Genomic DNA, 26,004 nt, shown 5'->3' with positions numbered 1-26,004 from the left:
AATGTTCTATGGGTAACACCTATCAAATGCTGCTACACAATAAAACTTGACAATATCAAGCTGAATATTACAGTTTATTTATTTTTCCTAAGGGTTTTTACAAAGACACAACCTAAAACAATAATGTTAGCAATTATAATTACCTAAATTTTTTTTAATTTTACCTAAATATGAAAACTGGTATTAGAAAAATTATATATATATATATATATATATATATATATATATAGTTCATAAAGGCATTTGCATTTTGCCAAATAATGCTACATAAACTGTAGAAGTTAAATGTACTTTTTACAGTGCAAATAGTTTAGTACAAACAATATATGAAGGTTATAACTTCCTTTTGAATGTTTGCTATTGTACTGTTTATTCTAAGAGTTTCAAATCTAATAATATATTTTTTTATCTTTTTCTTTCTTTCTTGGAATAAATTAAATTCGTAACTCTTTTGAAAAATCAGCACAATTTGAAGAAAAAGTGACAGCTTGACAATCTAACTTATATGGAAAACAATGAGCTTACAGTGACATTTAATCGATTACAATTGACTTCAATTCTGATTAAATTCAATTACACATACCTGTGTAGATAGGACACAAGGCACTGAAATAACTTAGCCCTAATCTTAGCAGAAAAAAGATTAAGATTAAAAAGATGACAGCATGTGAAAGAGCCCACAGCAGCATAAACTATAGGGGTTGGGGGAATATATAATATATATATATATTTACAATGATAAAATTGTAGTTTGTGCTTTCCTTTTTTTTAAAAAAAAAAAAAAAGTTTTCAGGGGCCCATACAATGAAACTGGATTGAGGCAATTTTAGTAAATAGTATCTCTCCTTTGTTAAGATCCTTCATCAGTGTGCATAGATGTATGTGTGTATGTGTATGTGTGAAAACGGGAATCAAAAGACTGATCTTGGATGAGATGACAGCCATTAGCAACACTTGGAACAATTTAACCAAAACAAAAAAAAAATTTTTTTTTTTTAACTTTTATACACACAAACCACAGTTTTTCAGACAACTGTTGTAATTAAAAATTCAAATTAGAAGCAAAAAGTGTTGATGGGATGGAATAAAATAATTTTTTGTCTTGCTTTGATTTTTTACCAAATAACAGGAAAATTTGTGTATATGCACGTGTCTAACGAATGCATATGTGTGTATTTATATACACATATCAATATGTATGTATATATATATATTTATTTATATATGTGTGTGTGTGTGTGTGTGTGTGTGTGTGTGTGTTTATGAATCTAGCTATATGTAGATATGTGCATGTGTGTCTGCATATGTTTGTGAATAAGTTAATACAAAAATGAAAAAGAATATGCCTGTGGAATTTGTTTCATATTTATAAGAACTTTTTATTACGTAATTTTGTATTTAAGAATAAAAAACAAACAAAATTCAACAAATTTTATAAAATTTGACAATTTTTTTTCCTTCCCAGATTAAAATTGCCATCAGAGCTTTGATACAAGGTTTTATTTATTTACTTTTTTTTTAAATATAATTTTGATTTTATTTGTAACTGTATAAAGATTCGAACCATAATTAGTAATTAACAGTAATTTATGGAATTTTTTTTGTTTTTAAATAACTATGCTCTTCATATTTTTATTATATGTCCTTGCCATTAAAAACCATTTGAAATAAAATAAAATATTAAACTAGACAGCAAGCAATAGAAAAATTTAACAATTGTTATAATAATAATGATAATAACGAAGTTAAAATCTTGAGATATCTTTCTAATGAAAAGCAAATCTAGAGAGACAAAGGGAGAAAGAAAAAAAAAGTGCTACATTTATTTTTGTAATCCTTAAAGAGAAGGGGAATGGGGAGTCTGTGTCGCTGTGGTCGACAAAATCAGAGTCCATATCAAATTTAATTTTTGTTAGATTAAACTGTATTTTTTGTTTTTTTTTCTTTTAATTAAAAAAAATTTTTTTTTTAATATTTCCATGATATAAGAGGAGCTCTTTGGCAGTCAGTTATCACAAAACAGGAAGAGAAAATAATTTTAATATATATATATATATATATACACATATATATACACACATATATATATACACATATATATCGATGTGGCATTGTTTGTTGTTCATTTTTCTTTTTTTTAAAGTTTTTTATATTTTATAATCATTATTAGGGTGGGTTGTATGTAAGACGAGCTTCTTTGTTTTTCATACCAAAGATATTCAGTTGCTGGAGTGGAGGCAAAGGATGCTAAAGAGAAAACAGAGCAGTAGTATTATCAATAATTACATTGGTAGCTGTAAATAGTTCTTCCAGTAGAAGTTACATTTAATAACTCCATCCAAGGCACTAACTGCATAGAAAAAGGACCCTTTTTAGTCTTTTTTTATTTTTCTTTTACTGTCTTTTTTTTTTTTTTCTTCTTGTGTATTTCCCAAGCTGGAAATTTGAATTTTCTGCTTTGGTTGGTTGGTTGGATTCAAGCTCTCTAATTCTTACCTCTGTTTATTTCATGAGATGGTGACAGAAATAGCATCAGATCCTGTTTAGTTTTATTTGGATTTCTCCATCCATGTAATTACACACACACACACACACATATATATATATATATATGTACATACATATACATATATATATTCACACACACACACATTTTTTTTCCCAATTATTTTGCCTCTGTCCTCCTCCAAATTATGCCATTACAAGCATAAAAAGAAATAAAATTCTGAATTTTAAAACAATTTGACCTTGTATATCACAGCAATATCCACACTGGACACTGTTCAATATTAGGCTCAGCCTATTCATCTCCATGCACACACGCAAACACACAAATATTCTATATACATATGTACATATATGCACTTGCATGTGAAAACGTGCACTTATACACACTCGGATACACATTCAACCAAACATACATGAAAACCATATTCAGTGGCTCTGATAATACAAGTGAATGTAGATGGTGTTCAAATCATCATAGTGGATCACACATTAACAATCTGCTGCCATCAAGTACATATATAGAAAATAGTTTTGTGGCTCTGTTGATGTTTTTGATTACATTTTTTTTTTCTGTCAGATATATATAAACTAGGTTTTAGGGGGAGTTTAGGTTTGTTATTGTTATATGACAATTTTTATTCTCTAAGTTTTAATAAATAAACATTACGGCCAATAATGGCAACATTTTGAAAAGGATTTTTTTATAATTATTTTAAATTTTTTTAAAACAAATATTCAACATACCCTCAAACCACCTTAGTGCTAGAGTTATCTCCCTTGCTCATTCGTCCCTTTTTTTTTCTTTTTCTCTCGCTATCTCTCAGCCATACACACGCACACCATCATACATGCAAAAATGTAGGCCCGCGGTCATAACAGCTCAAACTTTCTTGGCTTGGTTAAGTGGTAATGGGGATACAATAATGGTAATATATTTTTTTTAACTAACTGGAATGGCATTGGCTTATAATTTACATTTTTAGAAAAGTGTAAGTATGTACATGTCTTGTGTGAGCATGTATACATACACACATGCATACATATAAATATATACACACATACAAACATGCATATTGTCTGTGTGTATGTGTGTATATATATTTATATATACACATATTTAAATGGAAGAAACTTGATCCTTCCTTAATAACCTTTGGTTTAGATTCAGGGGAATTTGAAAAGTGATCCCTCAACCTAAAAGAAATTGGTCAGTAACATACTTTTGCTGATAGAAGATATTACAGGGACTCTACTAATTATTTTGAATTAAATTAAATATTAGATTTTGGTAAATAAAAAAAAAAAGGTGGGGAGGGGTTAATCTCAGTAGAGATTATTTTAAAATATAAATAACTTAGGGAAAATTATACACTTAATTTCGAAGAAAGATTTCCTAGTGTAATAGCAAATAATTACTGAAACTCAATTTTGATTAATTTAAAATAGCTACAATAATAATGAAAATATAATGAAAAAGAAAAAAAGAACTGATAAGTTATAACACCATCAGGTCTGGTGCTAAATTTCTATAAGTATCTGCATTATATTGTCTAAGTCTTCTAGAACATCTGTTCTACAATATGAACTGCACTGAGTGTTTATTAGTGATGTATAGGTAGGTGTCTCAGCTGTTGCTGAGGATGGTGATGTTGGAGAGGACAGGTTTGTGGTGGTCACACCTGGAAATGTATGCAAAACTTCCTCGGCACTAAGTGGTGTGAGCTTACTGCTCGAATTAGCCAGTGCCACAAAATCTACATCAAAGGGCGATAAATCAATATCCCCAAAAATGTCATCAGCTTTTTGAAGTGGACTAGAAGGACTTGGGATCTGGGCAATGCTAACACTGCCTTCAAAAGTCGATAGCCTATCTAGTGAAGTCATAAGGGGGACAACAGAACTGGAGGAACTGTCCCCATTGACTGACCGAACAGTTGGCGATACAGCAATGTTAGTCTCTCCAGTCTCTGTCATGTCCATATGTTCAGATGTTGTATAGTCTAAAGGGCGAAGGCCAGTAATACTATTCACAATATCATGATTTCCTTTGTCCTGACTATCAGAAGAGTCAGTAGGTAGATGATCGAGAAAACAGTCAGAAGAATCCATATTGGTATAAGAGAAATTCGAATCCATCGAGGGCATCATTGGTATAGTGATGCCTTCATCATGCAACTCCTGTTCTATATGCTTTAAGGTATTTCGAATGAGGACATTCCGATAAAGTGGTGGCTCAACGCGCCGTTCTGGTATTGTGCATAACTTCTGCATTGTGATATTTAATATAGACTGACGTTGCTTGCCATAACATTGAAGATCCACAGAGGCTTCAAGGTCATCAAACTTTCGCTTCACTCCCATTGTATCTAGCTGCATATCACAACCTGCAACAATAAAATTGACAGAATTAGGAAGACGTAACAATGGTATCAAAGTGGTAATTCAAAATTAATGAAATCAACACTACCTTGAAATTTTAATACAAAAATTATCTAGCAGGGTAATCCAACACTAATACAGTAAATACATTTCATATTAAATTAAATATTTTCATAATTTTAACTACGTAAATTGAATTTTAAACATTAACTTATATTTCCTAGCAGATATCATGAAAGGAAATAAAGAAAACATGAAAATTGAGATATCGTCAGGTTGCCCTACACTCATTAACCCTTTAGCATTTAAACTGGTCATACGTGGCGCAAATAGGACATAGGCTGTTTTATGGTCAGATTAGCCAGATCTGGCTTCTTACACCTACCCTACCATGTCATTTTAAGAACATACAATCATATTATTGAACCTTTCAAAGCAATATTAATAAATAAATAAATAAATAAGCATTACATTTGACGGAGTAATCTGAATGCTAAAAGGTTAATTTCTTTCTAAAAGAATGAGCAGAAAGAAACAGTAATTGAAGAATAAATTCTTTTAATACTGGACCAAACTTCTAATTATTTGTAAGTAGGTAAACAGTTTAAACAGATCTGTGAAAAGCTATTTTAATATGTATGTGTACAAATATCCATTGCAGAAATTATAGATACATATGCCTATCATCTTGGTGACGCTTTGGGCCAGGAGCCGTTACCAATATTCAAAATACTTTACTAATAGATGTTCAAGAAAACATGTAATGTTTCATCATTATATAATACAGATCGAAAATATTGCAAACATCCCCAATGTGTGAAGAGAATGTTAAACATTTGTTATATGGAAGCATACTGATTTAGGGCCCATTCAAAGTAAGAAAAAAGCACAAATGTCTCAAGTGAACAGAGAAACTTGGCAAATATAACTAAATAGTGCTAAATATTTGAACAGTTGGATTTACAAGAATGATGATGCAATAAATTTAGAAACCTCTTGAGAACTTCAGGTTATAGAAAATGTCATCAAGTCACTGAACAAAGAGGATTTCAACTTGGTGCAAATCATAATTCTTCTCTTGCTGATAAATTAAGTTACAATGGCTTAAAATAACACCCATCTCCTCACACATACACACGCGTGTGTGCAATCCCAGCAGTTTGGTTTAACAATCTGCTTCATGATGGGTTTGATAGTACTACTGCATAGTACTTTAGGCAAAAGTCTTCAACCATAGCCTTGAGTTGACTAATAATTTGTGACTGAAACTTAGTGGACAATATAGTGCAGTTGTGTGTGTGCGCTTGTTGCAGGCATTTTCTGTTTACATCAGTCAAAAACAACTAAGACAGAGACATAGAATTAAAAGTAAATGGATCCTTCAGTTTTGACAACTACATGCCCATTGAACAATAAGTGGAGGGAGGGGCTGAGTGTTCCAAGATATCTGTACACAATATAATTCTCTTTAACAGATTGGAGTGAGCCCAAGGCTGTGATAAAAAGACATTTACCTAAGATGTTATGTAGCGGAAGTAAACCAAGAACCTCATTTTTGTGAAACAAACTTCTTAACCTTAACCTCTCGCTCTATGAGTCAACTCATTTACAAACAGAGACACAAGCATACATACATATAAACGTATATACACACCTAAACTATATGCATTTTGTATACAGTTATGATAAGGCATTGTCATGCTATTTTTCCATGCTTGGATCACCTCCTTTGTCTTCTAGCAACATATACCAAACGCTTGAGTGTGGACAGGGTACTTTCTCATATCACCGGCATTGGTGAAGTTGTTGATATTCTACAAGCAACCTTCAATGGCTACTATCCAAAAGGGCTTTTCAACCCTATATTTACATATTATTTATAGCTTTATCATCTGCTTCAAGATCCACTATTAAAAAAAAAAACAATACTAACAGCTCTCAAGAGCCCATTCCATTCTGTATCAATTTAACTGTATTGTCAGTGAAGCAGCTTGCATAGTACATATCTCCATTTGTTAATTTATTCTGGTATAGTCTTTTTTTATGACTGGATGCCCTTCATATGACCAACCACTATAGACTGCAATATAAATGTAACCTCTTATTCTTCCATACACCCCCTCCGCATGTTCTAAGAATATTGTATCTGCCTGGATTGTTGTCTGATGGCTCTAAGGCAAATAATTTGAGTGATACACATGTAGGCTGGTGTTATAACAATCTTAAATACAAAGTATTCATTGAAAATGTATTATAATCAGAGTAAAATCCTACAGACAAATCTCCACAAAAGTTTAGGCACTTTGGAATTCTAAACTCAGCAAATTCTACATTAAAGCAAGCCAAATAAAAGTGCTCACAGCATGATTGATATATGACTACAGTTCTATAGGTTTAAATATGAATCTACAATATAGAGTCACTCAGTAACTGAATTCTAATTCGCTTCATACCAATATCAGAGCAAATCCACTTGTTCATAATTGTCTTTCTTAAAATGTTGCCCGCCCTATCTGATACAATTGACAAACAATCACTATTAGATCATTTGATCACTAAAAGCTACACAAATTCATGTATTCACATTTTATATAATAATCACAAGACACTCACACACGAGAAATATATATATATAGATTAACGAAATACAATTCCAAACAGCTTTAATATGCGTTTTATATAATTATGTATTTGCTTTTGACACCCCAAATAAATTAGTATAACTATATATCATGCAAGAAATTTCTCAATGTGCAATTGAAATGCAATTAGGAACAAAATGATTATTTTAAATGCAATTTTAATATTTAAATTGGAAATTTAAAATAGTGGGGAAGATTCTCTCAACATAAAGCAATGTTACAAATTCTATGTCAAACTTTGTATAGATTTAATATATTTTGCAGAAAATATTTTAAACATATTTAGACAAAAATCCAAAATTACAAAAAGAAAATGTAAATACAAAGATATAGTGAAAATAAATAAAAATTAACAGCCACATGAAAAAAAAATTGATACAAACTCCATAAATTAAAAAATAAAGTGTGTATGTTAAACAGCTCCCAGTCAATAAAATATTCTCAATTACCTCCCTTTACTCATCAGGCTAGCACCAATACTTGAATCAACACTACGAAATCGACACTTAATCAATAGGCGTGATTTCTGTATAAAGTCTACAAAATACTGTTTCTCATTTTCTTTTTCCTCCCACATAGTTTCTTTGAACTTTCCCCTTAAAGTTACAATTTACAAAGTCACAAAGCAACGCAATCAGACGGCTTTTTGTTTCTAATAAAAACCGTCTAATCTATTCTTCATTTGCAATTAACACATCTCTCAGGAGGAACTGAAATTTTACTATCAAAGTTCCAAACCTGTAAATGCAATTGATCCACCACCACGTGAAATACAAACTGCAGCAGAATCTTTTTAAACGAGTAAATATATATTTAACATATGGCTTCAGGTTCAAATCAAATTTTTCAAATTTGTTTTTTTGTTTTAATATTAGTAAAATTATTTCACGAAATGCATGTCTACGTGTACATACATATATGACAGAGGACAAAGAGATAACAGTCCTAAGTAGTATCTTATTCAACTAAATCTTCCATTTATAAGAGAAAAAAATGCTGTTTTCGGTTCGTACAATTTCGCAAACCGGATTAAGACATTCCGAATTCACTGAGCACTTTCTTCAGCTAGTGCATACAAATGAAGTATTTGGCTAAATTTTAATGATAAAACTGACATACAAATATTTGAGAGAAAAGTCAGAACGAAAATAATAGCGTCCTCAACATGATATCGTGTAATATATGTGTACACACATTACTTTGAAAGTAAAAGCTAAACACTGAAAATTCAGCGCAACTTGTTAGATATCTTCAAGTTATACTAATCGTTAACTACCAAATTGCTAAACTCTGTTCTCTTCCAGAACCCCTCCAAACATACCCTTCAAAACTTCCTCACCTTACACCACTGTCCCACATTCTATCCACACCAATACACTTTAGCACATACACACCCCAAGCAACTTATTGAATACTTACCAAAACGTTCATTATAATACAAGTCAGCTGAACAACTATTAAAAACCACATACAGATCACACACTAGCAAAACACAGTCATGTACTAACCCTGCACCGTCAAGTAAAAACTATCAGCCGAAATTCAGCAGTAGAAGTGGATTCCTGCAGCTTGTGGATGTACACCGCTGACCCACCTCTAACCATAGTCAAGCAAGGTACACCTTGGGGGAAAGCGTTTCATGTCAGACCCCGACGCAAGGGACAAATTGACGGTCTGTACACGGCACGGTCGTCTCCACGGCCTAACTGCATAAACAGCACCGTAATCTGCACACTATAAAGATAAATCACACATAGCAGGGTCTGCATCCTTGAAAATTACTGTCAGAAGATTAAATACAAACCAGAGTATATAATATTTGGGGAAGATATAATTTCGTAACACAAATACTCTCGAGTTTATAATTTACAAATGCATATAAATGACAATGTGTTGTTAATATGTGTGCGTATATGTTTGCAGATACGTGTTTGCGTGTGTGTGTGTGTGTGTGTGTGTGTGTGCGTGTGCGTGCATCATTATGTAGCTTTGACATCACGAAATATACTGTTAACTTGAAAGAATTTCATCTTGATTTACAAGAAATATTCATGTTCAGATCATTTGAATCTGAAAGAAAAAAAGAATTATGAAGATCTAACATTTATAACACTTTAATATCGTAGTATGTAGGTGGACATGCATACAAGTGTCTCGTGTAAGTAAACTGGTTGTCGCTCCAATTTTTCTTCTTTTAAACCAACAAAACATATTTTAAGGGAAATGAAAAGAAACATTTAGCTATTTTTTAAAAATAAATGTTCAAATATACATTCAACATTAATTTAAGAATGAAACAGATTAACAGAATAATTAAAGCCAACTACGATGTTGCTTAAATTTATGTGTATGTGTATGTATACATATATATAGTATTATATATAATTGACTAATTTAAAAAAAAATATTCTACATGAATGAATATGTCATATCTAAGAATATTTCAAGGCTTTAATTAATATGAAACAAAGCGATCTATAGAATACAACAAACTAGAAATTTGACAAAAAACATAACCCTCACAACCAACTAAAAGCAAAATAGATATTTTTTTCCTGGTTCACGCTACACCCCAGCCAGACTGAATTTCAAAATAAAATTCATTTATAAATAATTTTTGAACATTCTGAAAATGGGTTTAAACTATTTCGATTTTATATATACATATGAATTTTATTCACGTAGGTTTCATCAGAACGACCTTGACTAATTTGTGGAGCGAGGGGGAGCAAATTGCCTCCATATAATAACGGAGAAAGAGAAAATGCAGTATTGAAATAATACTGAACGCCTTTCGCGAAGGTATTATAGCATCGTGAAACGATTCCGTATCTTTGAAGCTTTGGACTCAAAATTCTGAGGAAACAGTGGTACCTGCCCACTGATGATGATGATAACGATAGCTATTTAAGTACAATCTACGTCCTCTTGTTTTCTATGTGTCCACTGATTAAACGCCTATCAACTATACACAAACTACACAAAAATTGTCATATGGAAAACTGCTATAAAGCAAATCCATGTTTTAGTAATTATAAATAGCCAATAATTTATAATTAGGAAAATTATATAAACGAGCACCGTTTATTAGCAAGAGAATCAAGAACGACATTTATAAAAGTCATAACAGTAATAATATTAACATTTATTTCAACTAGTGGCGACAAGGGGATAGCAGTGGTCATGGTAGAAATATAATGCTAAATATAGTAGGAACTTGGTGTTAGTAATGAGTTGAAATTGCAATAAACATTTCAGCGCAGAGGAATAAGTAAATCTGAGAGAGAGAGGTAACCAACATGTAGACTGCTGGGGGTGAGAGAATAGCAAATAGACAGAGATAGAGAAAAAGAGAGCAGCATATACTGAGAGAGAGAGAGAGAGAGAGAGAGAGAGAGAGAGAGAAAGAGAGAGAAAGCAGCATAGATTGAGAAGGAGAGAGAAGGAAACCAACACACAGAGGGAGAGAGGAGAGAGAGAGATACCAGACTATAGACTGCGAAGAGAGACCAGCAAATAGACACAGAGAGAGGTATCAGTATATAAACTTGAGAGAAAGCCCAGCATATGAACTGAGAGTGGGGAAAGAAACCAGCATATACACTAAAAGAGAGAAGGTACCAGCATATTTACTGAGAGAGAGAGATGTTACCAGTATAAATACATAGGCAGGTCGATAGTAGTTTTAAAGAGAGAAGTGGTAGTAGTAGTAGGTGTGTTTGAGTGAGTGGTCGAAACATGAAAGAGGGGTTGGTTGGTTGAACGATAGTAGTTGCAGCAACAGAAACTGGTGAGTTGTGTGTGTGTGTTAGCAGCAGAAACAGTCTGACAAATATTTGGGTCAACATAAAGCTAACAGCGGTCCAACTACTACTACCTCTCACCTTACTACGATTACTACTGCCAGCAGCAGCATTTCAACCTTCATAATTAGTTCTACCCCTACTACCATGGTAATCTTACTATCTCACCACCACTGTACACAGCCACAATCTCTCCCAGAAAGACTACTACTGCTACACTCCTGCATGTTCCTTCTATACTTTCTAGTTTAGCCACAAACATTCCGCTCTTTCTCTATAAAAAAAAAAAAAGGCATGGAAGATGACGATGTGGCGGTCTAATAGCCTAACCAAGAGGCTATACCCGCCTACTGAGGATGTGTGTGAAAGAAAACTTCGAAAAGATTGGTGGGACAACAGTTTAAAATGAAAAAAAAAATATCACTAATGTTCAATTTTTATATTAATTATAATTTTCAGTTAGCTTCGATAGCGAGCATGCAAAACTGTCTTCATAGAAAATCCCAGAAAATGCATTTCATTTAAGATACAAATTAAAATATCAAAACCATGGAAATAATCGGATAGAAATAGTGAACAAGAGTAAAACTCTAAATGAAAAATGCAAAAGAAACAGTGAACAGGTCTAAAATGAAGGGTGCAAATAGATATAGTGAATAGGACAAACTGAACGGAGTAACAGATAACAATGAACATGACTAATTGAAAAATATAAGAGAAATAAGAGTGAACATGACTAATATGAAAAATGCAAAACAAATATGAGTGAACATGACTAACTGAAAAATGCAATAGAAATAGCAGTGAACAGCATTAAATGAAGAGGGCAACACAATTAACGAACTCCTGTTCGCGAACTGAACAATATATGAAACCTCTTCCTTCAACCCTAGTCATTACAGCAATGTAAACCAAGCAGAAGAAGGCAAAAATGATATAAATGTAGAGATACATTGGGATATTTTTTTGTTCTTGTTGCCTTTAAATTTAAAATGCTTTCAAGTTATGGTTAGAATAAATAAGACGAGGCAGAAGAGGGGAGACAAATACAGGAGAGTATGATGACGGTTGGTGGTACACTGGAAAGGAAAGTGTCGGTTTCGAGCAGAAAAAGGATGCAAAGAGGCTATTCAGTGCAATGAAATGTTTGTATTAAATAATGAAAACGAACTTGGAAGGGAAAAGCACTTGAATCGAAGAGAAATTTTATAAAAGAATCCTTTGCCATTGAAACAAAAGAAGTAAAATATCAGGTTAAAATGCATACTATTATTGATTCGAAGTAAACTAATTCTTAAATTCATTTTTTAAATAGAATTACTGATCCAAACAGTCAATACTATCCGCAATGTGAACGTGATATGTATTATTAATATTTTTTTTTAAATAGCTTTCTCTTTTCATTCACAGAAGCAATAATATATTATATAAAAAATTAAGAAATTTGATTGAAAAATTTTAATTTAGAAGCGATAGTAGCAACTAATGGTAAGTAAATAAGAGGCTTAACTTGTATGCGTTAAAAGTACAATTATCAATAAGCTGACAACAGAAACTATATGAACTACCAACGAAACAAGAAAGAAAAGTCTAATACACACATCTATATAGATATATATATATATACACACACACATACACATATATACACACACACACACACACACACAGAATGAGAAAGATGGATTGATGCATGCATGCATACATACAAAGACGGATAGATGGGTACACTGACAGACAGCCAAATGGATGGAAGGGTGGTTGAAAGGACGGAGGAACGGATAAACATAAGAATGGATAAACAAACAAGTGGATGGATTGATGGACGGACGAATGGATAGACAGACAGATGGATGGAGTCACAGATGGATTGATGAATAAAGAGAGGCAGTCTAATAGATGGGTGGATTGATGAAAAGACATGAATGAATGGATTAAAGACAGGTGGTTAGAGAGGGATAAATGGATGAAAAGGCTAACGGGTGGATGGAGGAAAGGACAAATGAATAGATTGGATGACTAGGTATGAAGGATGGATGAATGCAGACAAACGGATCGATGAAGACAGATGGAGGCACGGATAGATGAAAAGACAAATGGAGAAGATGGACAGACGGATGGATGAATATTGTAGTCCTTAACTGAGAAACATCCGGTTGTAAAACAATGCCTCACTAATATATTCATCAACCCATGCTAGCAGGGGAAAAAAAAGCCGACATGGAGACAGAACAACGGCACACAAACATGTAAGGCAGGGAACTGGCAAAAGTCATTAGAATGTCAGACTGCCTTATGTTATTCGTTCCGGATCTCTGCATTCTCAGTTCAAATACCAGAGAATTCAGTTTTGCTTTCCATCCATGCCGTGTCTATAAATAAGATACCAATACTGTCAGAGCCTCTCCAGGCAAAATTTACAACGGACAGAAGTGGGGAGCAATGGTCTCCGCCAGGTCTAAAAAAAAAATAGCCTAGATACTTGTCATGATAGCATCCCTACAACTATCAGTTGAGGGCACAAAGTAAGGCAAATCATATGCATATGTATTTTTTATATATATATATATATATATATATATATATATATATATATATATATAGCTTCCCAACCACATGGTTCTGGGTTCGGTCCCACTGCGTGACACCTTGGGTAAGCGTCTTCTACTATAGCCTCAGGCCGACCAAAGCCTAGTGAGTGGATTTGGTAGATAGAAACTGAAAGAAGCCCGTCGTGTGTGTGTGTGTGTGTATATATATATATATATATATATATATATATATATATATATATATATGTGTGTGTGTGTGTGTGTGTGTGTGTGTGTGTGTGTGTGTGTGTGTGTGTCCACCCCCACCATCGCTTGACAACCGATGCTGGTGTGTTTGTCCCCGTTCGGCAAAAGAGACCGATAGAATAAGTACTAGGCTTACAAAGAATAAGTCCTGGGGTCGATCTGTTCGACTAAAGGCGGTGCTCCAGCATGGCCGCAGTCAAATGACTGAAACAAGTAAAAGAACAAAAGAATACACACACACACACACACACACGTGCGTGTGTATACACATGTATAGGCATACATAGATAGATACGCATATATGCTTCATTACATAAAGTATATATTAAGCACGCGCACACTCACATACCAATATCCATATATTGTCGAGGAAACCCCAAGCTGTTACAAATAACAAGGTATTCTTTCTGAACCCTAATGATTCTGCTAATTTGCTGTCTAGAATGTACACACGCGCGCATACGTATATACAACATATATTATCGGTAAAACTTAAATCCGAATAAGAAGCACACTAAGTTATATAGCAGTATATATATAGCTATTAATTTACTGTTTTCAGTCCTTGGACAGTGCCTTTTCTGGGTCACCGTCTGTAAGGTTTTAGTCATTCACATTTACCAGGGAATATATTTCAGTTTGGTACTTATAAATTAGTTAAACAGTGCAAAATGCTTCAATTTTTTAATGAGTGAATGAATTTACATATGCATGTACATATGTAGATGTATTGATAAGAGACTATGGTCAAGTAACGCGTCTCTTTTGTTTACTGGTTACCCTCTTTCTGTCACGCTATAGGAATGTGGTTGGCGAAAATAGTGACTGTGCAAAGAGATGTGGAAGAGAGGAGTGAGAAAGAACGAGCAAACTATCATCTCGCCCGACTGCATGTCTCAGCCAGCAGAAGAGAGAGGCACTCGGGATGAGACAACAGTGAAACTGTGAGAAAGGGTGAAGAACCATTGAGAGAAGCATTTTTTTTTTTTTAAGAGGGAATCTGAGATAACAGAAATATTAGAGACTGAGGGAACGAATCATAGAAACTTCTAAATAGTATCCAAATGCCAGCATGGAGAAGATGGGAAAGGAAGAAAAGATGTATATGTATATATATATATATATATATATATATATATATATATATATATATATATATATATATACACACACACAAGTTGGAGGGAAAATTGCGAGAATACGTATAGACGATAGAAGGGAAGCAATAATGATGGCAAAAGAAAGGAAGAGAAGAGTCTTGAAATATATTCCAACAGGTTATTCCTTGTCTAAGAATCATAGTTCTCAGTAAGAGACAGACTGCTCAACTTCGAACAGCAGTAATTAAACATACAGAGACGTGGAATAAGGTACAAATGAAAATTAAGGGTTGGCACCAACCATAGAAATACTGCCAAAAGAAGTCTCGCTCCAGACCATCCCAGCAATGAAAAAGCATGCGAAAACATGTCATGTTTCATATTATACACACAGATAACACTACTATATTAACGCCCAGATATCCATGCCTGCATGGGTCACATGAAATTCGCTGAGACAGAATTTTCACCGATAGGATGCTCTTCCTGTTGCCAACCCTAACCAGTTTCTGAGCAAAAGAATATTTTCTTTAGTCCTTCAAACACAAATGTGGTTGGTAAGCAAGCTACTTACCACACAGCCACTCCTGCGCCTATATACCACACAGCCACTCCTGTGAAGTGAATTTCTTAATCCTATAGCCAGGCCTTATGGCGCACACAAATGTACATGCAATATACACATTTTATATTTGCTTTTTCCATGCTGTATGGGTTAAATGATTTGAAAGGTCAGCAGATCACAATTCCAATGCTTCAGTTTGCGATTGGTTTCTATGGCTACATGCCCTTCCGAAGACCAACCATTTGATTAGGTCTATAACATACATATACTACATACACAAAATATATAATACACACACATACCCGCGTGTAATATTAAATATAACAGCATGTGTGGGTGGGTGAATGTGCATGTTTTTGCATATGTTCTTTTAGTTTGTCTACCAAATCCTATCATATGGCTTTGTTTGGCCAGGGGTTACAGTAGATGACACTTGCCCCAAGGCACTGCACTATGGGGCACTGAACGTAAAGCCATATAGTTTCAATATGAACTTAAACATAGGCCCATACCTTGTACTTAGGATGTGTGTGAGCAAGTTTTTGTTTGAAGATGAGGTAATAGGAAAACAAACATTTTGTATGTGTGCAACAGGGAGAGCAACCAGCCATAGAAAATCCACTTCCGCAAATGTCATCTGACTCGTGTGAGCACAGGAATAACAACATATACACACATGTATTATATTATGCACCTTCATGTTCATACCAGCTTTTCTCAAGTTTTCATGGGTTGGGCAAGACTTGTCAAAGTATTCTATTGCAGGATGTCTTTCTGATATAAACATTCGTCAAGGTAATTTTATTCCACTAGTCTTCAAGCTATGGGTTGTATTTTTACAAAAGTCATTAAGATAATATGACTATCGCTAACAGGACATGTAGAAAGAAATACCTATAGTTACACAGTTGCCACCTTCACTCTCAAGGAATTTGCTATGCCATGACAATAGCATAACAAGCTGGTTATGCAGTAAACTTCATTTCCACACAGACATGTATATGCTCTTATATCCATTCACACACAAAATATATAGACATAGTATATATACACATATAACTTAGAACATATGCATGTTTCTGTGGAACAGAAGTTTGCATACATAGACACAGGTGTGTTAAGAAGCTCACTTTGAAACCATGTGGTTTCTGGTTCTGTTCCATTGCATGACAATTTGAGCAGATGTCTTCCACTACAGCCCCAGACCAAGCAATGACTTATGAGTGAATTTGGTAGATAGATATATATACATACACAAGCATATATACAGATACACACACATATTCAAGCCATCATTTAAGCTCCAGTTTTCCATGCTTGCATGGGTCGAATTTAATTTATCAAAGCAGATTTACTATAACCAAACATTTCCAGTCACCAACCTTCACCTCTTTCCAAGCAAGGTAACATTCTCTCAAGGCCAGACATTTTCACAGCATATTGGAAATGAATGACATTCACTCACATGTATCAAGGAAACTTAAACAAACGTGTGTGTGTGTGTGTGTGTGTGTGTGTGTGTGTATGTGTGTGTATGTGTATATACAAACACACACATGAAGGGCTTCTTTCAGTGGACACCTGGCAAATACACTAACAGGGATTTATAGTCAACCCACAATTACAATTGCAGGCATTTGCTCAAGGTACCATGCAGTGGGAGGCAAACTTCTTAACTGTGCACACACACAAAGGAGTGCTAAAAAGTTCCTGAATTTGAGTAAAAGAAAATACAGGAGGATCAGACTTACTTATTGCAGCAGTCCTTCAGTTTTTCTTAGCCTTGTAAAAGAACTTGGCCAATTGGGCCTCCAACCAGGCCTTTCATGTTACTCTTAAAACCAAGAACTTTTCAAGCACTCCCTCAGATAAAATGTGCAGGCAATTGTTCGGTTAAAAAGATTGCCTCTCAACCATGTGATTTGGGGCTCAAGACTAACTGACCTTTACCATGGACAAGCGACTTCTAATGTAGACTCAGGCTGATCAAAGCCTTACAAATGGATTTGGTGAGTGAAAACTGAATGAAGCCAGTTGAGAGTGTGTCCCCCATTCTATCTGACATCATTCAATAGTCGTAAAGGACTGTTACTATCTCACAAAGTGTGGTTCATTTCCAATTTTTCATGAAAACATGTCTAGCCAAGTGGAAATATTACTTCATTAAGAAACAAGTGAAGATTGGCAACAGGAAAGGCATACAACAATAAAAAATCTTCAAACTCTTTCTCACCTATATAAACTTGGAAAAGTAGATGTCAAAATAATTACATATATAAAAATGGGTGTATGTACACACCTACATGCACACACAAGTATAAATATGAGCATATAACACATTTGTGAGTAGGAATGGCTGTGTTATGAAGTTTCCTTCACAACTTTGTAGTTTCAAGTTCAGTCACACTGTGACACCTTGAGCAATTGCCTTCTACTTTAGCCCAGGTCAGATCAAAGTATTGTGTGGATTCGAGAGATGGAAACTGAAAGAAATCAATGATATATGTACGTATGGGCTTCACCTTGTCTTCAATGTTGCATGATAGTCGTAAGCTAATGTCACCAAACAAACATTGTCATTCATTTCCAGTGTTCTGTGAAAAGATGTCTAATCAAAAGGAAATATTACCTTACTTGGAAACAGATCAAGGTTGGCAACAAGCAAGCATGTGCTTCAATAAATTCAAACTGATCCATGTAAATATGGGAAAGTGAACTTTAAAAATGTATACAAATACATACACAATGTATATACATAAAATATATATACATGCATAAGTATGTGTGTATGAATATAGATATATGACATTTCTTTAATCTACATCCCTTTTCCACACCAGTATGCAATGGACAAATACACTGAGGATTATTTTACTGATGTGTGAGTGTGTGTGTGTATTTGAAAATACTTTACTAACAACCAATTCAGTCTTGGACAAGATGAGAACAGAAAGAAAATTGGTAACAATGGTCAGATAGTAAAAACTGCAATATTTTTATCATGTTAGCAAGAACCTCTGACTCCTGCATCCTCAGGAATTGGATGGGTCCATATGCAACAAAGACAAAGAGGAATCTGGCAGAGTGTATGTTGAGAAATTATAGCAATATCTGAGCTGAAACCACCAATCCCCAGTCATTAGACTGGCCATATTCATTCATGTATGTTTGTCTAAACTGAGTGTATACATATATGCATGTGTGTGCACATAGGTAAATATGCATGGATTTTGCTATTCCATGAATGTCACAGACTAATCAAAAGTTGCAATGAATCTGAAACTCACTTTTTGGCATTAAGACCAGTTACTCTATGCTTTCTAAGACCTGCAGAATAAAAAGTCCCTTATTAATAAAACAGAGCACCTAGTCACAAAATATTGCCTCAAGTATCTCCCCATCTAACCAATGCTAGAATGCAAAGGGGGGAAAAAGATGAATGAATTTGTACAAACACACAGGCTTCCTCCTATCGTGGTACAGTTGCTATCCTGAAAACCTTGCGGTAATGCAGAATTATCGAACCCCAAATTCATTTCCCTTTGGCTCCCATGTAACATGGCAAGCAGTGGTGATATAAGTTTACATAAGCTTTTCAAGATTCAGAGTGAGAGTGGTGCATCTATATTGATGTGTGTGTGTGTGTGTGTGTGTGTGTGTGCATTAGGAAATACTGGTTTCAAAAACTAATACAACTATAATTTAAGTAACATACACTACAGCAGAGATGTTTGCTTATTCAGGAAACATGATAATTATGAAATGTGATTGATTTACACACATATTTCTGGGTTGACCAAGCTTTTGTAATTTGGTAAATGGAAACTGGAAGAAGTCCATTATATGTGTGCATGCATGTGCGTGCACTGAGCAAAAGATGCTTGCTTCAAGTTGTGTTGTTGCTTCTGCCAAGATATCCAATCACTTCACAGATGTGAAATGTGAGAGCTCTTATTTGAAAATAAGGGTTAGCAACAGGAATGGCATCCAATTGTAAGATATTGCCTCAATAAATTTAACCCATATTAGCATCAAAACAGACGAAAAATCAACAAATAGACATTCTTCCACCAGAGTGTGCCGTTTGTGTTTGAAAGGCAAGGAGAAACATTACCTTACTTGGAAACAAATGAGAGTTGGCAACAGGAAGAGCATCTGGCTGTAGAAAATCAGCCTTAGCAAATTTTTGTCTGACGAATTCATGTATGGAAAAGTGGATGTTAAAAGGATATTTATATACATACACATAACATCTATATGCAAATCCATATATGTAGTTAAATAATTATATGTAGATATATCACCTTATCTACATACTTAGATATATAATATATAAGAATGATAGACACGTACATACATACACACGTATATTGATTGAAAGGCCAACTAAAGGCTCACGAATTGAACTTTTGAACCGAGATAGTAGGTATAGATGATTGTCCTGAAAATGACCATAGAAATTAACTGGAAACTTTTAACCAAAAAAATTCATATTACTTTTGCCACCAAAGCCCAGTTGATACCACAAAATATTTTTTACAAATTTGCTTTTTTTAATGATTGCTGTAGATATTTTCATCTGATATCAAATTTAAACGCCCATGTTTTGGAAATTCTAAAAGACAACCTTTTTCTAAGTATGGAGAAAGGAGCAATGCCAATGGTCTTAGTCTACCATTGCCACAGGCGGGAACTGGAAGGGGGTCTAATTCTGATTAAAATTTAACGGTTGATAAGCTATAAGTTACAATAAAAATGAATTTCCAATAAATTATTAGCTTCTACGTTTAAATCTAAAAGCATCATATTTCAGCCTTGGAAGGAGAATTACATCCAGATACAATGAAATATATGGGAAAAAGACCTGCAGTTGTCCAAATGAAAAACAAATCATAGGATTGCAATGGCTGTGGATCTATATTCAACAACGGGTACAAGAATAAAGATCATTTCTGGATATAAGATGCAGCTTTAAAAAATTGTGATGGTGAGTGTATGTAAAAATAGGCCAACATAATAAATCATGTTGGAGAAGGTTGCAAAAACGTGGACAAACGTAACAAAGACAATAGTCATGTTTGTCGATATCTAAAATAAAACAAGAGTTAGGATAACGACAGCTTAAGAATTCATTCACTCCGTTTATTAAACTTTAAAAAAATTCTAGAGAAAAGAAAACCAATGTTATATAAAGTTACATGTTTAAACATTAAATTGGTGCTCACTGTATAAAGTTCGAATTTTTTTCCGATGGATTAAGTTTCAATTACACCGGTACCATAGGGCTAAGGTGTTTCTTCAAAGGAGAGCGACCAAAATCAAGGGACTTCACTGCCAGAGGAAGTTGCAAGAAGTCACCCAAATATTTAATAGAAATTAAGTTGCATAAAATCTATTCTACAGTTTAAATTATTTCTTTTTGCCGACGCAGAATATCATTAGCTTCTTCAGATTCTATGCTGTTTTACTAAAATATCCAATCGAAGTTTCATTTCAAACATCGACAAAAATCAGCAAATGCCATTCGTTAACCTATCACGAACACAAAAACCGGTGAAAACAAATACAATGTATAAATACTTAAAACTTCAATACTCTTTTCTACTTTGGGCACAAAGCCCGAAATTTGGGGGAGGGGACAAGTCGATTAGATCGACGCAAGTACGCAACTGGTATTTAATTTATCGACCCCGAAAGGATGAAAGGCAAAGTCGACCTCGGCGGAATTTGTACTCAGAACATAAAAGACAGACAAAATACCGCTAAGCATTTCGCCCGGCGTGCTAATGTTTCTGTATCAAAGCATATTAGATGTGAGATTCTATTAAAATTTAAAAGGATAATTCTCAGGATTAGTATTGCAAATCTTAGTAAAAGGTTTTCTAAGATTTACAATACTAATTATAACAGAGAGGTCAATTTAAGATTTAACACTTTCATAAATCTTGATAAACTGACGATACATAGTTTCTAAAACATTAAAGGAGAATCAGCCTATTCGCTCTCAGGCCAAGGAGGGCATTTGTCACTTAATTATTTTAGTACCTATTCCGAATACACATATGAATTAAGGTGCGCAGAACAAGACATATCGCCATGAATGATATGTCATCTATTCGACACTTGCAACTCTAAATGAAACGGTAAAAGCCTCTAAATCTTAATATGACAAAGTAAAAAATATAAAATACCCATAGATTTCAGACTGAAACATTATTTGAGGCCAAGTTGCGAAATCAAGTGATTGGCATCCATCAAAACCATGGTTCCACAATATATCGAATATTTACATGAAGCTTCAAATGACACCTGTCAATCATGTTTGCAAATTAGGTTGCTTTAAGTTTGTTTTTTATTCGTGTTTTGGGATTGACAGAAACGTATCTGGGTCACAAACTTACCACTTCACTTTAGATCAGAAATTTAGTAAGAAATTCAAAATATATTGAGGATAATTTACCATTTCCTCTATATTTTGTTAATGAAAAAAAAGTGAAGTCTTTAAAACAGTCTAAATTATTTAGATGTTTCAAAATATTGATTTTAAAAGTGTAAGATGAGTTAGTTACCTTATACATTTCAAATCAACAAATAATGGTAAATTTATAGTTGGAAGGACTTCCGTATAGTAAATGATTCTAAGTTTGTCATTAATAAAAGCAACAATTAATATTGTAGTTTAACTGTGAGAATTGAAAGTGCGACTGAAACTTGACTGGTACCTTATACCCTTATCAGTAAAAGGGCTGTTGTAACATTGCATAATCTTTTGGTCAAGCCCACCAATTTTCTCAAATACGACTGATTTTTTTTTTTTTACGGATATGATTTCAATATCCAATGATCATCAATGTAAGCGTTCATTGATTTTCTCAAGTTGTGGAGTAGACCAACCAAATATAATGGAATTTTATTTTCATGAGGCTTAGTATTCACACACACTGGAATAATTGCTTGACAGTAAATACCCATCGAGAGAAAAAAATTTTTTAATCTATTTTAGGAAAAAAAAAAAAAAAAAAAAAAAAAATCCAGAAACGTAATTTCCATTCCACTGGAAACACAGGAATACTTTTTTAAAATATTAAAAACTAACTCTTCCCTTTCCCTAGAGGGGTGGGACTTTCGAAGGACAACTCTTGGAATATTTCAAAATTCCGCCGAAAAAAGTCAGATACCGAGAAGTTTCAGAAACGAGGGAATCCAAAATAGCAAGTCACACATTCAGCCCTGAATAAATATACTTTCTGACATGTGTGGGTGTTTTTTTTTTTAACGGAAATAAACTTTTTCTTCAAAAAAATCAAAATACTCAGCTCCACGAAAAAAATGAAATTTACTGTACCCAGGCAAAAGTATACGTACACCCGGTGGTTAGGGTTTAGGGTCAGAGTTTTTGTTCCGCCGAAAACGGGTGGTGTACATACGTACACCACCCGTTTTCGTCTTAGTTCGATCCCTACATGGTATTTCTAAGCAGTCTAAATACTTAAGAGCAATGTGTTTAATCAATTAAATTTAAATTGTCCCGAAGTGAAATGCTGGAGAAAAATACTTTAAGGAATGGTAAATTGGAAAAATAATGTAGATTCTGAATGTTACTGGTACAATAAGAAAAAATCTAAGACTGCTTTATTTTTTATATTAACATGTTTAGAATATATATTTAAAGCCTTAAATACTTTCCAAGAACCAAATCCTAAATTGCACACACACTCTGTGGGTGTCTGGAAGTGTGAAATGTGTGGTAGCCTATACATGTAAGCAACAAAATTCAATCATTATCTGATCATTTGATCCGTCAACCCTGAAGGTTCATCGTTTGAAATTAATTCGAGACCTTGAAAATAATGAAAATGAAAACATCTAACTATTATTTACTGTATCTACCATGGTCGAAGTGACAGGATCAATAGGGAAGCGGATGAAATATTATGTGGTACACAGTCACTTCTCTTTACGTCCCGAGTTCCAACTCTCACGAAAGATTTGACTTCCTATTTTCATCTTTTCGGGGTCGATAGTGCTAGGGTGTGAGCGGGGCGATACAATCGACCATGCACTTCCTCCAAAATGTGATTTCTTGCCCATGTTAGAAATCACTAAGAATTTTACTTCTATGACCAGCTAGTGTCTATATTATCGAGTTTTCTATTTTCTCAATACCAATTCAAAAGACCCCTAATGACATGTGATGTGAAAAAAATTCGTCACAAAATAAGGACAGTTGAAATTTTATTTATCTGCAGATAATAATCAAAAACTATTTATGATATATGTAAATGTATACTTAAAATTATATCAGGGTTGTCCTTTTCCTTAATTTAGGTCTAAGTTTTTTTAGGTTTCTTATCAAAAACTTAAGGACTACCAAACAGACGTTATCTGTGAGCTTAGTTCACCAATGTTGAATACCATCCCACATTAGAAAAATACCCACTCATTTGACACTCATCCTTGAAGTAAAGGAAGCTTGACGATTTAGATAGCGGGAAAGAATATATAAAATATATAAAAATAGTTATAGGGTATTAGTAAAACAAAAAAAAATGAGTAGAAATACATATTTGAGCATGTAAAATAACACAGAAATACATATAAAATTATCATACACAAATATGTAAAATTATAATAGACAAAGCAGAACAGTGTCAATTGACAGGAGAAAATGAGAAAACAGTTTAGGGTACAAGATCAAAAGTTAGTTTGTGAAAAAATTCATGAAATAGAATTGGCTTAAGCTCTGTTTAATTCATCAATTTTCAAAAGAATAGAGGGAAAAAATCAGAAAACTCTTGTTTCAGGCAATATAAACAAAATTTGTGAAAGAGGGAAAAAACTTGAAACGAGTTTCAGATTCAAAACTGGAGGAAGGACCAAGCGGGAAAATAGCCCTAATTGAAAACGGGTTTTCAACACAACAGTTGTTCTTCAATAGACAAGACAAAATTAAAATGTCCTATTACATAATTAAAAAAAAAAACTAGTTGTCCAGTTTTAAATTGTTGATTGCGATGAAACATGAAAGCAAGAGGCATGTTCCATCGAAAGGTCAAATGCATAGATATAGTGAATATATAGCAAAACCTTTTTCTGTCTAACTATATACATATATTTATATATAATTGTAGACACGGTTGGGTTGCTCTATACACAACCAAAACAAGACTATGTATTTTATAGAATGAACATGAAATTATATTCATTTTGATCGTACGGAACTTGTTATAATACATCACTTTTTGGTGGAAGCGAGATATTAAACAATTTTCAAGTTGGATTTTACACTCTGATTCAACGTCGAAGCAATTAATATGTGAAATTAAACATAATATAAAAGAAAAACTCAGTATAGTTGATTACAACAAATAGGGAATAGAAGGGGAATCGAATTAGAATAGAAATAAGAATGATGAAATTAATTACAAATCATTGAAATCGAAGGCAAAATAATTCGGAAGGAAAATTAACCGCAGAATTTTAAATGGTAAAAGGAAGAGAAATTAGTTACAACTTACCAGTTTAAACATCAAATATATGTGGTGGGATTCTTTTATCATAAAAGCGATATTTCTTTCATCGAACAATAGGTTGTTTCAAACGACATCTCTTGATGAAAAATTTTAATCTAGACGAAGACATGGTCCATATAGATATAAATAGTACAAGATCGTGCCGCCTGAAAATACGTCAACCAGTCCAGCCGCAGTCCTAGGCTTCAACTAACTTGATATGAAATACGAGCACCAAATCCTAGCTATTCGGTCGCTTCCGTACATATTCGTCACACGTAGTTCGCTCATCTCCGTACGTATGTCATCGGTAAAGTCCGGTACATTCATCATCAGCATTTCCGGTGTAGTTCTATCTTAACTTGATCATGTGCTCCCGATTTATATTATCCTAGTCTATTACTATATATATATATAATACACATATAAAATATACATTTACGTGTGTATATAACATAAACTATTTTCGTGTAGTATACTTTATATTATGTATATTATAATTAACGCTCACCTACATCGAATTCTAGAGAAAATATTTTGTGAATTATAATACAATCCTGATATATGTTATATAAGTTGTGTGTGTATATATACATAGACTATTTAATGTACATAGTATAAAGATACGAGCTGCTTATAGTTTCTTGCTTTGGAGACTCGGATATAGGCAGGTTTTTATAATGCCTTGTGTCTTCAA

At 33.6% G+C, this 26,004-nt stretch overlaps 1 protein-coding gene across 3 annotated transcripts; it reads right to left on the bottom strand.

The window, feature by feature from the left end:
* Positions 1 to 3,140: 3,140 nt before the first annotated feature.
* On the bottom strand, positions 3,141 to 25,519 carry LOC106880064 (uncharacterized). Of its 3 annotated transcripts, XM_014929872.3 has the most exons (3): positions 25,314 to 25,519; positions 9,038 to 9,263; positions 3,141 to 4,892 (listed from the first exon to the last, which is right to left on the bottom strand). In XM_014929872.3, the coding sequence occupies exon 3, from the start codon at positions 4,882 to 4,884 to the stop codon at positions 4,027 to 4,029; it is 858 nt and encodes a 285-aa protein (XP_014785358.1). In that variant the 5' UTR covers positions 4,885 to 4,892; positions 9,038 to 9,263; positions 25,314 to 25,519; the 3' UTR covers positions 3,141 to 4,026. The 3 variants fall into 3 exon arrangements, with proteins under 3 accessions (XP_014785358.1, XP_014785357.1, XP_089210227.1); XM_014929871.3 differs by lacking the exon at positions 9,038 to 9,263; XM_089354101.1 differs by lacking the exon at positions 25,314 to 25,519 and having other exon boundaries at positions 8,949 to 9,233.
* Positions 25,520 to 26,004: the final 485 nt, after the last annotated feature.

The sequence above is a fragment of the Octopus bimaculoides genome, chromosome 6 (genome assembly GCF_046866305.1).
Source record: "Octopus bimaculoides isolate indiv1 chromosome 6, ASM4686630v1, whole genome shotgun sequence".
Lineage (NCBI taxonomy): Eukaryota > Metazoa > Mollusca > Cephalopoda > Octopoda > Octopodidae > Octopus > Octopus bimaculoides.
Note: the sequence above shows the minus strand (reverse complement) of the source record. Positions and strands in the feature narration are given on the sequence as shown.

Coding starts and splice junctions, on each gene's coding strand:
- LOC106880064 (XM_014929872.3), bottom strand. CDS start 4,884: ATGCAGCTAGATACAATGGGAGTGAAGCGAAAGTTTGATGACCTTGAA.